At 39.3% G+C, this 13,812-nt stretch overlaps 1 protein-coding gene across 3 annotated transcripts in view; it reads right to left on the reverse strand.

Annotated features, from left to right (window-relative positions):
* slc43a1b (solute carrier family 43 member 1b) overlaps positions 1 to 13,812 on the reverse strand; it is a 42,190-nt gene that overhangs the window by 19,849 nt on the left and 8,529 nt on the right. For all 3 annotated transcript variants that reach the window (XM_086177534.1, XM_086177532.1, XM_086177533.1), the window contains exons 3-8: positions 13,282 to 13,465; positions 12,756 to 12,811; positions 12,319 to 12,395; positions 6,171 to 6,263; positions 3,615 to 3,748; positions 1,946 to 2,091 (exon numbers count right to left, since the gene is read on the reverse strand). In XM_086177534.1, coding sequence (XP_086033660.1) covers positions 1,946 to 2,091; positions 3,615 to 3,748; positions 6,171 to 6,263; positions 12,319 to 12,395; positions 12,756 to 12,811; positions 13,282 to 13,465 — 690 coding nt within the window. The remainder of the gene's footprint in view (positions 1 to 1,945; positions 2,092 to 3,614; positions 3,749 to 6,170; positions 6,264 to 12,318; positions 12,396 to 12,755; positions 12,812 to 13,281; positions 13,466 to 13,812) is intronic.

A 13,812-nucleotide genomic window follows, 5' to 3' on the forward strand; every position in this document is an offset into this window, starting at 1 on the left:
ATGAGGACCATGGGACAAGGATGGGATATTCTGCGAAATACATCAAATATTTTTCTGGGACCTAAACATCAGTTAAGTACAGATGACTGTCCATACAGCCATCAGTCTGGCTGTATGTACAGTGCGTGAGTGCGTGTGTGTGTGTCTTGGGAGACATATCTTGAAGGTAACTCAATGCCAAATGCAGATGTAAGTATCAGAAATTGTATTTTTCATGGGGATGCACTGCTGTTCTACATAGGCCTGAGCCCTCTCACTAAGATCATCGCCGGGAGTTTCTTTGGAGACCGCTTCAGAATTGGGCTGACACTTAGCTACATTCACTACGAACACGACATCAAGTTTTATGGCATGAATGTGCAAGACATGGCTTCCCATTATCCCATGACATCAGGATGTCATTTGAAATGGATAAGTGTGGAGGGATATAAAAAGAGGGAAGACAATCATGTTTGGAGGGAATGAACAAGCTGAAGACATCAGATGTTCTCAATAGCGGGACAGACATTTTCAAGGTGGAGGTGGGACAACATCAGGGGTCAGCTCTGAGCCACCTCCTGATGGACAGGCTGTCAGATGAGGTTAGACAGGAATCTCGATGGACCATGATGTTTACAGAAAACACTGTGGTCTGTGGAGCAGGTGGAAGAAAATCTAGAGAGGTGAAGGTAAGAATACAGGAGAATGGGGATAATGACGGTGAATGATTTTAGGTGCTTAGGGTCAACACTCCAGAGCAATGGAGATTGTGGAAAAGAGGTGGAGAAATATGTTGAAGCAGGTTAGAGTGGGTGGAGAAAAGTGGTAATTTGTGATAAAAGACCTTGAAAGACAGGATAGGGGCACAAGACAGTGGCGACTGACTGAAGACTGAAGAAAAAGCAGGAAGCAGAGCTGTAGATGAAGATGTTGAGGTTCTCAGTGGAAGGTTCTCGTTGAAATTTGAAATAGATGGATAGGGTCAGGAATGAGTCAATCAGATGGCCAGCACATGTGAGATGTTTTGAAAGGACAGAGGCCAGACTGACATGGTTTGGTTACGTACAGAGGATGGATAGTGAATATGCTAGGGTTGAGACTACTAGGCATTAGGTCCACAGAAAGAAAACAGAGAACATTTGTGGATGTAATTGTTAAAAATCTCGTGCGATTCACGTGCGGGAACGCATCATGTGATGACAAAAGTACACCCAACTTTGTATTTTTCCACTAACACCCCCCGCGCACTAACAATGACATATCCTGAGGCCCAGTCCAAGACACAGACTGGTACACCTGGTTCTCCACTTCCAAAAAGTGTGAAAAACAACTCCTTATCAGGAAGTAACTTTGACCATCGAGATGGTGGTATATATCACCCACTCTCCCTCATAGGGGGGCCGAATCTTCCTCATCTGCACATCCGACTCAATGTGCCTCAGCGGATATCTAGGGAGGGCGAACGATCCCCTCGGGGTGACATTCATTCGGGCCCGGGAATTCTCGTAAGTGTATTTCTTGACCTCTAATAAACCACTCATTGCCTAATAAGTTCCTGACAGTTTTGATGTCTTTCTTGGATCACATCTGAACGCACTGTGACAACAAAGCCTGGTCCCGTAGTGGAGGCCACGAAAACAGACATAATGAAAGAGGACATGAAGTTAGTTCATGCGAGAGAAGAGGATACAGAGGATAGGGCAAGGTGGAGGAGGTTGATTCACTGTTGCGACCCCTTAAGGGAGTAGACGAAATGAATATGTGTATGTGTGTGTGTATATGTATAATTTTTATTTCTGTTTATAATTGTTCATCTATGAAATGATTCATTTTTGCTGAAATGAAATCTGAACTTTCATTGTAAAAGTACATGCCAAGGTTTCCATACTTAAAGATATTTCAAGGATCACTGATTTTTTTTGAATTGCAGGAAAAAAATTAACCATTTCAGACAGATGTTCCTTACTTTGGCGTGTGTCAGTCTTGGGGCCTGACTGTCCAGGCTCTGGCTTCTTATTTCCCACTGTGTCCTCCATGACTGTAACATGGGCAATATGTCTGTCTCCTGTCATCTTGTCCTTTGTTACGATTCTGCTCAGCTTCACCTTTTTACTGTTGAGAGCAAAAAGAAAGAACCAAAGTCTAGATTTTTCCAGAAATAATAGCTTCCAAGTGTTTTCTGAATCCTTTCCACTGATGAGCTCCAATAGTTGAGGACATACACATTAAGCATTGTTTAATGTTGTTAGTTGCCACTTTTGTAGATCTTTATACTGATTATATATTGTTTATATTCTAAATCTTTTATAATTTCTATACCATCCTGATTGTACATTATTAACTACATCCACTGCAATATCCCCTCTGTGCTGTATGTGAATTACAATTTCACCAATATGGGATGATTAATGGATTATTCTATTCTATTCTATTCTATTCTATTCTATTCTACTCTTCCCACACTGTAACTCAAAACCTTACTGAAGTTGAGTCATGCAAGCTGATGTCAGACTGGAAAAAAAGATAATGTGTGGGCACTCCAGAAACCATGCCAGTCAAAATTGGATTGTTTGTTCACTTTTTTGGTGGAAACACATTGTCTGGAAAGGGGTAATGTAATGAGTGGAAGATTATCTTGTGAAAACACAAGAAAATCCATTTCAAGGGGCAGATAAGGGTGAAGGACCGAAAGGACAACAAACTACTGTGAAGGATCAGAATCAGACTCCCATGACTTTACTTGTTCCCAAGGGGCGATTCGGGAGCACATAGGGTAGCAGCATCAAATTTGTGAAAATGTTAACATCAAGAGTAAAGTTTAAAAAAGAAAAAAATAAATAAAAGGAAATAAAAATTAAAACAAGAGAAAAAAGGCGAATATTATATTTATATATATATATATATGAATTGCTTTACAAAATTCTGCTATATTGTGCACAGTTGGATCAGGTGCTGAGAGTAATTTATAACGGCATTTTGCCATTTTAACCCATACAACAATGTTTTAAAACCTTGTGTTGTCATTTTGCTATTCGCTCTAACCCCAGCTTAACAATATTAATACATTTTAAAATGACAATTATTTTTTTTAATCTAGCTGATTCCTCAGTCAACTTTCTAGATTCCAGTTGACCAGAAACAAGTATATGTTATGTTACTGAATCAAGAACTTTGTGTGACCAGAAACAATGTTCATGATTAGAAGATAGGTAAGTAGGTAGGTAGTCAATCACACAATTCAAGTGCAACAGCCCTTTTGTTGCACCATGTAATTAAAGAAGATTGTAATTGATTCCAACCAGGAAAAAAAGATTCAAGATACAAATGTTGGACAGAAAATAAAAAGATAACAATTTTCAAATTTTTTACCTGAAACCTTTTTCTATTGAGAGCACATGATTACTTCAGTTTAAGTTATCACAGCACTACAAAGATTTTAATGGCTGTTTTATACCATGAAATGTTGATTTATATCCTCATTTGACAGAACTCAATTTATAATTCACTGCTGTCAAACCAACGGCAACAGAGGTAAGCAACAACAACATATTAAAATATCATCCATATCAATTAACAGCATATTTTTAATCAGGTATTGTTGTTTGTGATTGTCATAAGCAAGTTTATCTACTGACGTGTATCTGATGTCCTCTGGTGCTGGGAAGGATTCATTGGGCCAGTTTAGGAAGCAGTTTAGGAAGACCATGCAGGCCATACCTGACCAGACCCACATGATGATCCGGAATGACACACCGAGGTCATAAATCAGCTAGAGAAGGCAAGATGAGGAGGTTTGAAAGGAAGACAGGAGAGGAGAAAAGGAAGGATGCACTTGGTGAAGAAATAAACAGAAGGATAAACTGAGGGGAAAAAAATCTTACAAAACGAAATGCAATTTAAGTCAGTCATCGGGTTTAGCATCACTTGGATACTACAACCCAAATCCAATTTAATATGATCTAATCTACCATATTCAACCTCATTTGTCATTTTTCCATCCAAGATATATTCTCTAGATTAAATGTTACGTTATAATAAAGAATGTAAACATCAGAACTTGAATCATTGCATGACTATTCTAAAGGTCCTTCTCTAAAAAATAGCATATTGTGATAAAGTTCATTATTTTCCATAATGTAATGATAAAAATTAAACTTAGATAAATTTTAGATTCATTACATGCAACTGAAGTAGTTAGTCTTTTATTGTTTTAATATTGATGATTTTGGCAAAAAAGTAAAGAAAAAACAAAAATCTCTATCTCAAAAAATTAGCATATGTCATCCGACCAATAAAAGAATGTGTTTTTAATACAAAAAAAGTCAACCCTCACATAATTATGTTCAGTTATGGACTCAATACTTGATCGGCAATCCTTTTGCAGAAATGACTGCTTTAATGCGGTGTGGCATGGAGTCAATCAGCCGATGGCACTGCTGAGGTGTTATGGAGGCCCAGGATGCTTCGATAGCGGCCTTAAGCTCATCCACATTGTTGGGTCTGGTGTCTCTCAACTTCCTCTTCACAATATCCCAAAGATTCTTGATGGGGTACAGGTCAGGAGAGTTGGCAGGCCAGTTGAGCACAGTAATACCATGGTCAGTAAACCGTTTACCAGTGGTTTTGGCACTGTGAGCAGGTGCCAGGTCGTGCTTAAAAAATGAAATCTTCATCTCCATAAAGCTTTTCAGCAGATGAAAGCATGAAGTGCTCCAAAATCTCCTGATAACTAGCTGCATCGACCCTGCCCTTAATAAAACGCAGTGGACCAACACCAGCAGCTGACATGGCACCCCAGAGCATCACTGACTGTGGGTACTTGACACTGGACTTCAGGCATTTGGGCATTTCCTTCTCACCAATCTTCCTCCAGACTCTGGCATCTTGATTCCCGAATGACATGCAAAATTTGCTTTCATTCGAAAAAAGTACTTTGGACCACTGAGCGACAGTCCAGTGCTGCTTCTCTGCAGCCCAGGTCAGGCGCTTCTACCGCTGTTTCTGGTTCAAAAGTGGTTTGACCTGCAGAATGCAGCACCTGTAGCCCATTTCCTGCACACACCTGTGCACGATTGCTCTGGATGCTCTACTCCAGACTCAGTCCACTGCTTCCATAGCTCCCCCAAGGTCTGGAATTGGCTCTTCTCCACAATCTTCCACAGGGTCCAGTCACCCCTTTGGTTGTGCAGCGTTTTCTGCCACACTTTTTCCTTCCCACAAATGTCCCACTGAGGTGCCTTGATACAGCACTCTAGGAACAGCCTATTCAATTAGCGATTTCTTTCTGTGTCTTGCCCTCTTGCTTGAGGGTGTCAACTATGGCCTTCTGGACAGCAGTCAGGTCAGCAGTCTTACCCATGATTGCGGTTTTGAGTGATGGACCGGGCTGGGAGTTTTTAAAAGCCTCAGGGATCTTGAGGAGGTGTTCAGAGTTAATTTATTATTCAGATGATTAGGTTAATAGCTCATTTAGAGTACCTTTTCATGATATGCTAATTTTTTGAGATAGGAATTTTAGGTTTTTCATGAACTGTATGCCAAAAACATTAGTATAAAAACAATAAAAGGCCTGAAATATTTCAGTTGGTGAACAATGAATCTAAAATATATGAAAGTTTAATTTTTATCATTACATTATGGAAAATAATGAAACTTTATCAAAATATGCTAATTTTTTTGAGAAGGACCTGTATTGTGAATGTTTTTTTCTGCTGGAACTGCCTTATTGCTCATAAAGACAAAACAGAAATTGTCTTCACTAGTAACCTACCCAATCTTTTTACTCTGCAGTCCTATCATATTTCCTCCAACTCAAGAGTTTTCTAAAATAAGTTTCAATTCTATTAAAAGAATATGATGTTGTTCTTACAACATCATATTCTCATCTAAGAAGGTATTTTGCCCATGTTTTATTTTTACACTTGATCAAAATGACACATGTAGGGACATACAGGCATTCACATTTCTGAACTGGATTTTAATTATTCTGATTGCATTTTTTTTTTGGAGGGGGGGGGGTTTGGGAGTAACTCAAGCAGACACAGAGCAAACATCACAAAAAAAACATGCTCTTCACAAGAATGTGTGTGTGTGTGTGTGTGTGTGTGTGTGTGTGTGTGTGTGTGTGTGTTTGTGTGTGTGTGAAGGAGGGAGATTGAGCGCACATGGACAAGAGACAGAAAGAGACACACCTTGACTCCAGGGAAGGTGACTGCTGAGGAAGCATAGGATCCAATCATCAAGGAAAGAATAGTTGATCTGATATTTCCAAACATGCTTGGCAGCTTGATGAAAGGGAACAGAGAAAGGTAGATGTGTAAAAAAAAAAGGCTAGTGCATGGCGTACAAGAGTAAAAACAGTTGTGTTTGACCTGATCTGGCCCTTAAAGTGCACTTAAGGATATGAACCAACAGGTGGTGTTGCTGATGCTTTTCAACTGAGGACTGGAATTAGGGCACATGAGCCTTGGTCACACATGACCACAAATCAGGGCTGACTACACTTTAAACCCTATCACAACAAAGTGCTGAACTGAAAGATGACACCAAAGTGACCTAAAGGCCAATTTAAACCTCCGTCTTAACCTCTGGAAGTCAAGTTTTCTCTGAGGAACAACACTCTTTTAAAATATTTTCACATGGCAATTGTATTGGTCAAAATAGATTTCTCACAAAGATAGCCACAGCATACATAGACATGAAGTAACTCTATCCTCAGCGTCTTACTTTTAAAAGAGAAGTATGTGTTTTTCCTGGTACCTTGGTGTGCATTTGTGAGCTTGTGAACTTTCTCTGCCTGTACAGATGGCAGTTTTTGGCTAGAGCTCGAGTCCACAGACTTTCACTCTAACTATAGACACAGCTGGAGTGCTGCCAGTCACACTGCTCACTGCACGTGGCTCTCTTCACATTGCAGACCCCCATGCCCAGTTTAACTAACTGCTCCTATCAGATTTTGGGATGACTGCTTACATGTCCATTCTAGATAATTACCCCCAGCAGATAATCCATAATGATTGAATCTCCTCTCACTACTCACTACTCTTCAATAGCATCTGGCAGCTGTTCATCTGGTTACACTATTTATACTTGTATATTCTGTAAAACTCTGTATATTCTGTATAATTGTTCATATAGCATCTCTCTATATACTATCCATTCTGTAGAGTTCTATAAGACACCTGGATATTCATAGTTTCATTCATATATTCTGTATAATCATTTATACAACATCTCTTTATTATCCCTTCTGTAGACATCTGTATAGTTATAGTTCCATCCATATATTGCCATCTGTTAATCAAACTGATCACTTACTATTTGTACATAATCTGCACATAACAATTATTCACCATACTTACATTAGCTGAAAAAAAAGAATTGCATTTATTCTTTAATACTGGACTTATCTGTAAATACTGCACATTTGGTATAAATACACTTCAGCGTTTTACACCTCTCATTAGATGCTAACTGCATCGTTACTCTGTATCCTTACATGTGTAATGACAATAAAATTGAATCTAATCCAATCTAATCTAATCTGCTTGTTAATACTAATGGATTCATGACAGTATGTGACCAATGGCTCTAAGGTTTTCCAGTCAAGATGACCAAATTAAATATGCCCTCAATATCTGCTTCATCGTTGAGGTTGAATAGTAGCATTGAAGCAGTCTGAGAAACTACACCATAAGAAAAAGATTATGATTATAACTAAACAAAGGAATCTGGGTTGTGGGAACACAGCTAATCAGTGACCCCAAAAGGTATATTGAAATTAATCCCATCTGGCTTTTCACGTTGCGCAACACAGTTACAGGACATCAGATTAAAAAAACAACAACAAAAAATCTTTTTTGAGATTTACTTTCCTAACCAGTTCAGTCAACAGAAAAGCAAAAAAACAAACAAACAAACAAATAAAAATATAAGTAATCTGTTTTGTATGATCTGGTTACTTATAGTCTGTGTGTGTGTGTGTGTGTGTGTGTGTGTGTGTGAGTGTAACCCTACCCATTCCTCAACCTCAGCTACCCTGACAATAGAGGTTTTCTCACTGGGTTCACTGAACAAACAGACAATACTACATGTCATTTTATAATATAAAAATGCCTCTAGCAACCCATTCCTTCAAGGTGTTAATCAGTTTTGTCAGTGTAACATATGTATTGGCAGGTTATAAGGGTGGCTGGAGAATTTGTACCATTTATGTGGTACAGTTTCACAATAATTATACAACAGACATACACTCACACAGATGCACACTGAGTAGATCGGGAATGACAGCGCAGAGGCCAAAATGACAATGTCAAGTCCAGGACACGGTCTCGGTCAGTGTGTGTGTATGTGTGTGTGTGTGGGGGGGGGTATGAGAGGGATGTGTTGAACACCTGGTTTTTGATTGGCTTGGGTTAGAGTAGAATGTAAAATAGCCAGTGCTCAATATGCAGATACAGTATATAAATACAGTGGAACCTGTTCTCTCAATCATAGATGCATGACTCACTGAGCAGCTACAATGAAACCACAACATGATATACAGTGGGGAGACCAAGTATTTGATACACTGCCGATTTTTCAGCTTTTCCCACTTGCAAAGCATGTAGATGTCTGTCATTTCTATCATAGGTACTCTTCAGCTGTGAGTGACACAAAAATCCAGAAAAACGCCTTGTATTATTTTGAAGTAGTTAATTTGCTTTTTATTGCATGACATAAGGATTTGATACATCGGAAAATCAAACTTAATATTTGGTACAGAAACCTTTGTTGGCAATTACTGAGATTTGACATTTCATGTAGTTCTTGAGCACATACTGCAGCAGGGATTTTGGCCCACTCCTCCATACAAATCTTCTCCAGATCCTGCAGGTTTCAGGGCAGTCGCTGGGCAATATGGACTTTCAGCTCCCTCCAAAGATTTTTTCTCTTGGGTTCAGGTCTGGAGGCTGGTTAGGCCACTCCAGGACCTTGAGATGCTTCTTACAGAGCCACTCCTTATTTGCCCTGGCAGTGTGTTTCGGGTTGTTGTCATGCTGGAAGACCCAGCCACGACCCATCTTCAAGGCTCTTACTGAGGGAAGGAGGTTTTTGGCCAGGTTCTTGCGATACATGGCCCCATCCAACCTCCCTTCAATATGGCGCAGTCGTCCTGTCCCCTTTGCAGAAAAGCACCCCCAAAGAATGATGTTTCAACCTCCATGCTTCATGGTTGGGATGGTGTTCTTGGGGTTTTACTCATCCTTTTTCTTCCTTGAAACTTGGTGAGTTCAGTTTAGACCAAAAGGCTCTACTTTTGTCTCATCAGACGACATGACCTTCCTCTGGATCCTCTGGATCCTCTGGATCATCCAGATGGTCACTGGCCAACTCCAGATGGCCGTGGAAATATGCAGGCTTGAGCGCTGCAGGATTTTAATCCATGACGGAATGGTTTTCTTTGAGACTGTGGTCCCAGCTCTCTTCAGGTTATTGACCAGGTCCAGCCGAGTAGTTCTGGACTGATCCCTCACCTTCCTTATGATCATTAATGTGCCACGAGGTGAGATCTTGGAGCCCTAGACCGGGGGAGGTTGACCGTCATCTTGAACATCTTCCATTTTCTAATAATTGTGCCAACAGGTGTTGCCTTCTCAACAAGCTGCTTGCCTATTGTCCTATAGCCCATCCTAGCCTTGTCCAAGTCTACAATTTTATCCCTGATGTCCTTAAACAGCTCTCTGATCTTGGCTGTTGTGGAGAGGTTGGAGCTTGTTTGACTGAGTGTGTGGACAGGTGTCTTTTATAAGATAAGATAAGATAAGATAAGATAAGATAAGATAAGATAAGATAAGATAAGATAAGATAAGATAAGATAAGATAAGATAAGATAAACTTTATTGATCACCACAGGGGAAACTCCCCTATGGGGAATTCACAGCAGCGTAACAGTTATAATGTCAAAAAATAAAAAAATGAAATGAAATAAAATAAATATGAACATAAATATAAAAAGAGAGACAGAAGAAAGAAAATAGCAAGACTGTGACAAATAAATAGACAGCAGCAACAAAATCAGGGATAATAATGGACAACATAAAGGAGCGGTAAGGGTGAAAAATATACAACCAGAACTAAATGACAATATACTGTAAATAGAGTGACAACAGCAATGACATGAATAAAATAGGGAGGATGCGTGCCTGCTGGGACCAACAAAGATACGAAAGACAGCAGAATGAGGGTATGGCATGTGAACGAGTGAGGTAGTGAGACTGTGGAAGCAGCACAGATGCACCTCAAGCCGGTCAGAGTTGTGTGCCGGCCAGACTGCTGTTGTGCAGTGTGATGGCCGTGGGCACAAAGAAGCATCTGAAGCGTTCAGTCATACACCATAGGAAGAACTGATTGCTGAAGGAGGTGCTGTCAGTCACAGCTTGTGGTGCAAGGGGTGGGAAGGATTGTCCAGGATAGCTCCCAATTTGTCCTTTGCCACCGATTGAAGATGGTCCAGGTTCAGTCCCACCACCAAACAAGCTTTCCTCACTATGTAGTTGAGTCTGTTGACCTCACCAGTCCTGGCACCGCCCCACCAGCACACTATAGCAAAGAAGAGTATGCTGGCTACCATTGACTGGTAGAAGGTTTTGAGGACGCCAAGCGACCTCAGTCTCCTCAGGAAGAACACCCTGTTCTGACCCTTCCTGTAGAGTGTATCAGTGTTGTGCAACCAGTCCAATTTGTTGTTAAAGAGGACCGCAAGGTACTTGTAGGAGTCCACTATCTCCACTTACAGGTAAGGAGTTCAAACTGGTGCAGTTTATGCAGGTAATGAGTGGAGAACAGGAGGGCTTCTTGAAGAACTAATAGGTCTGTGAGAGCTGCAATTCTTACTGCTTGGTAGGTGATCAAATACTTATGTCATGCAACAATATGCAAATTAATTACTTAAAAATCATACAATGTGATTTTCTAGATTTTTTTTTTTTTGGATTCCATCACTCACAGTTGAAGAAAAGCTTTAATAAAAATTACAGACCTCTACATGCTTTGCAAGTGGGAAAAGCTGAAAAATCAGCAGTGTATCAAATACTTGTTCTCCCCTCTGTAAATGATCTTAATGATCTTCATGTTAACTTGGCCTGGCCTTTAAATATAATTTACCCTGTGGACATAACAGTACAAAATAATGAGCAGTTAAGCCCATCACTGAACAGAGCAACATAGTTCTTTGAGTATTTTGTTTGGACGGATGTATTGATTTTAAAATCCATGTGACTCATGTTGAAGTGAAAGAATAACCCCACCATGGTCACGAGAGGTCGTATATTAAGGGACAGCATAAGAATTGTAGGGGAAAGCAAGAACAAAATCATGTGATAAATTCATTGAGTGTAAAAAAATGCTTTGTTCTCCTGCTGTAACAACAGAGGGAAAAAAAAATCACTATGGCGACCAAATTTCCGAGATAATGCCTGTTTACAATGAAACACTGCACCTCAAGCACGGATTCCACGATGTTCAGAAAGTTTACCTTTCCCACACATTGGTTAGGTTCATACATTTTTATACAATGTGATACTTTTCACCAGTTTTAGTAACTAAATAAACGAAACCCTTGTCAAGAGCAAAAGAGAATAGACAATATCAAAGGGTAAAAACACACTTGATTTGGACAATCAATCAAAGATAGTTAAGAAGTACAATTAGCTGTCTTTAAGGAAAGTGAAGGATTTTTATTACGAGTAAATGAAGCTCCAATCTTGCAAACACTAATTCTCTTGATAGTTCTTTGAAATAAAGTTATATATTAAGAGCTCATCAGTTAAAAGTACCCCTTTAAGTCAGCCAGAGCACAGTATGGTAGGATAGATACACAGATGTGTATATTTTTGTAATTCATTAAGTTTGGATCTAATTGTCATTTGGAATAAGCGACAAGCCACTGTTTGGAATGGAGAAACCTCTGTTCAAAGAGCTGTAAATCTCTTTACCATTACAAAACAGATGTCACCACTGATACATTGATATGTAATATGTAATGCACAAGGCAGTGAGACCTGTGGACAATTTTCCCCAGGTCTATCTTCTCCTCCAGCCACAACAAAACAACTGCCTAGCCAGCCAGCATCACTCTGTCCTTGATGAGTATTAAATTCAAATCAAGGAACAATGGAACCAGATTTAAGTCCTTTTTGTCTTGATGGCTGTTGGCACCTTTACAGATGAACAATATTGTTTTAACATTATATACTGTACTACACAGAGAATGTTGCCTTTGTGTGTGTGTGTGTGTGTGTGTGTGTGTGTGTGTGTGTGTGTGCTTGTATGCTTTCTTTTGCATGTTTTGAATCATACCGTAAGCGAGGTAAAGGTCAGGCAGATTCCTCCAAAGCCATTGAAGGAGACAGCAAAGAAGATGAGGATAGACAGCGCTGAAGTATGTGTGGAAATTAAGAATCAGATTTTTGATACTTTCAATGTGAAATTGTGTTTTATTTATTTATTTATTTATTTATTTATTTATTTATTTATTTATTTATTTATTTATTTATTATATTCATTATATTTAAAGACAGGTTGATCTTTCAGAGATAAAGCCATTTCCATGAAAAACCGGGTTAGCAAACTGTGATAAGTGCTGGTAAAACGTCTTTTAAGAGTCAACTCTTAAGGCATATATGACTCTTGATATGACATTCCTTAATATGCAGTATGGAAAATAGGTCATGAATGTCTATACATATTCAGTACATATAGTCTTAGAGTTCGCTGGAAAGCTAAGGGTCTCTTACCTTCAGGGTCATAAGCTGCAGCTGCTATAATAGCACAAGAAGCTGCAAAACAAGAACTGAAACACACACCCTCACATCATCTTAGGATACATTTGATTTGTGTGGTTTGACAACCATCTTATGAACAATGAAAAGAATTTCACTTTGATGACAGACCAATAAGATGTAACCAGCTTTTACCAGGAAAAAAAAACAAAAACCAAAAAATCAGAAATATGGTCTTTGCTGGTGATTAGCTATTATATATGCCTCGGCACTTAAACATAAACTTTAAGAAGGAATGACTTGTATAATCCATTGGACTCAAGCAATTTTATGACCCAAGCTACAAATTTCAGTCACGATTGTCAGGTTTTAATTAGGGTGTGTATATGACTGGAATCACTTTTAGACATATGCCTTAGCTTTATTATCACTGGACTTTCTTTGGTAGATTACTGTGTGTCACATCTTTTTAGCATACCCGCCAATATAATGTGACAGAATTTTATCAGAAAGGCGTGAGCTTTTCATGAGCTTTCAATACCTTCCAATGAGCCTCAATGGCCGTGGCCCATATTTGTCCATCAATATTCCCAGGGGTAAAGTGGCTGCGCTCAAGAGGAATGAGCCAATGGTGAAGCCAAGGTTTAGCATCTCCTCCTGCTCAACACAACTCCTCCATTCACCATGTTCCACTGAAGTCACATTGGTGTCACTGGTGATGTTGTCTGCATTGGATTTGATGAAAAACAGGGCTTACATGTCAAACAACTGTAAAATTTTACAGCCAAAATATTTACATTTATCTCACTCGGGGAAAATAGTGCACTTTGAGTCATATCAGTCACAAATTTTTTGGCCCATGGATGAGATTTTACTAAGCAGTAAAGTAGGCACCATACATCCTTGGTTTGTTTGGTTTGAGAAAGTTATATTCAATTATTATTCGCTATAAAATTAGTTGAAATGTCATGGACTGGAATGGAAAGGTTCCCACCCTGTAGACAAAGGATGCCTCTCCAAACTGTTTTGCTATTCCATACAGCCATTGGAGGACTACAAGATGTTTGCTTTT

Source organism: Fistularia commersonii, chromosome 29 (genome assembly GCF_037954325.1).
Source record: "Fistularia commersonii isolate RoL2024-O1a breed Wild chromosome 29, RoL_Fcom_v1.0, whole genome shotgun sequence".
Classification (NCBI taxonomy): Eukaryota; Metazoa; Chordata; class Actinopteri; order Syngnathiformes; family Fistulariidae; genus Fistularia; species Fistularia commersonii.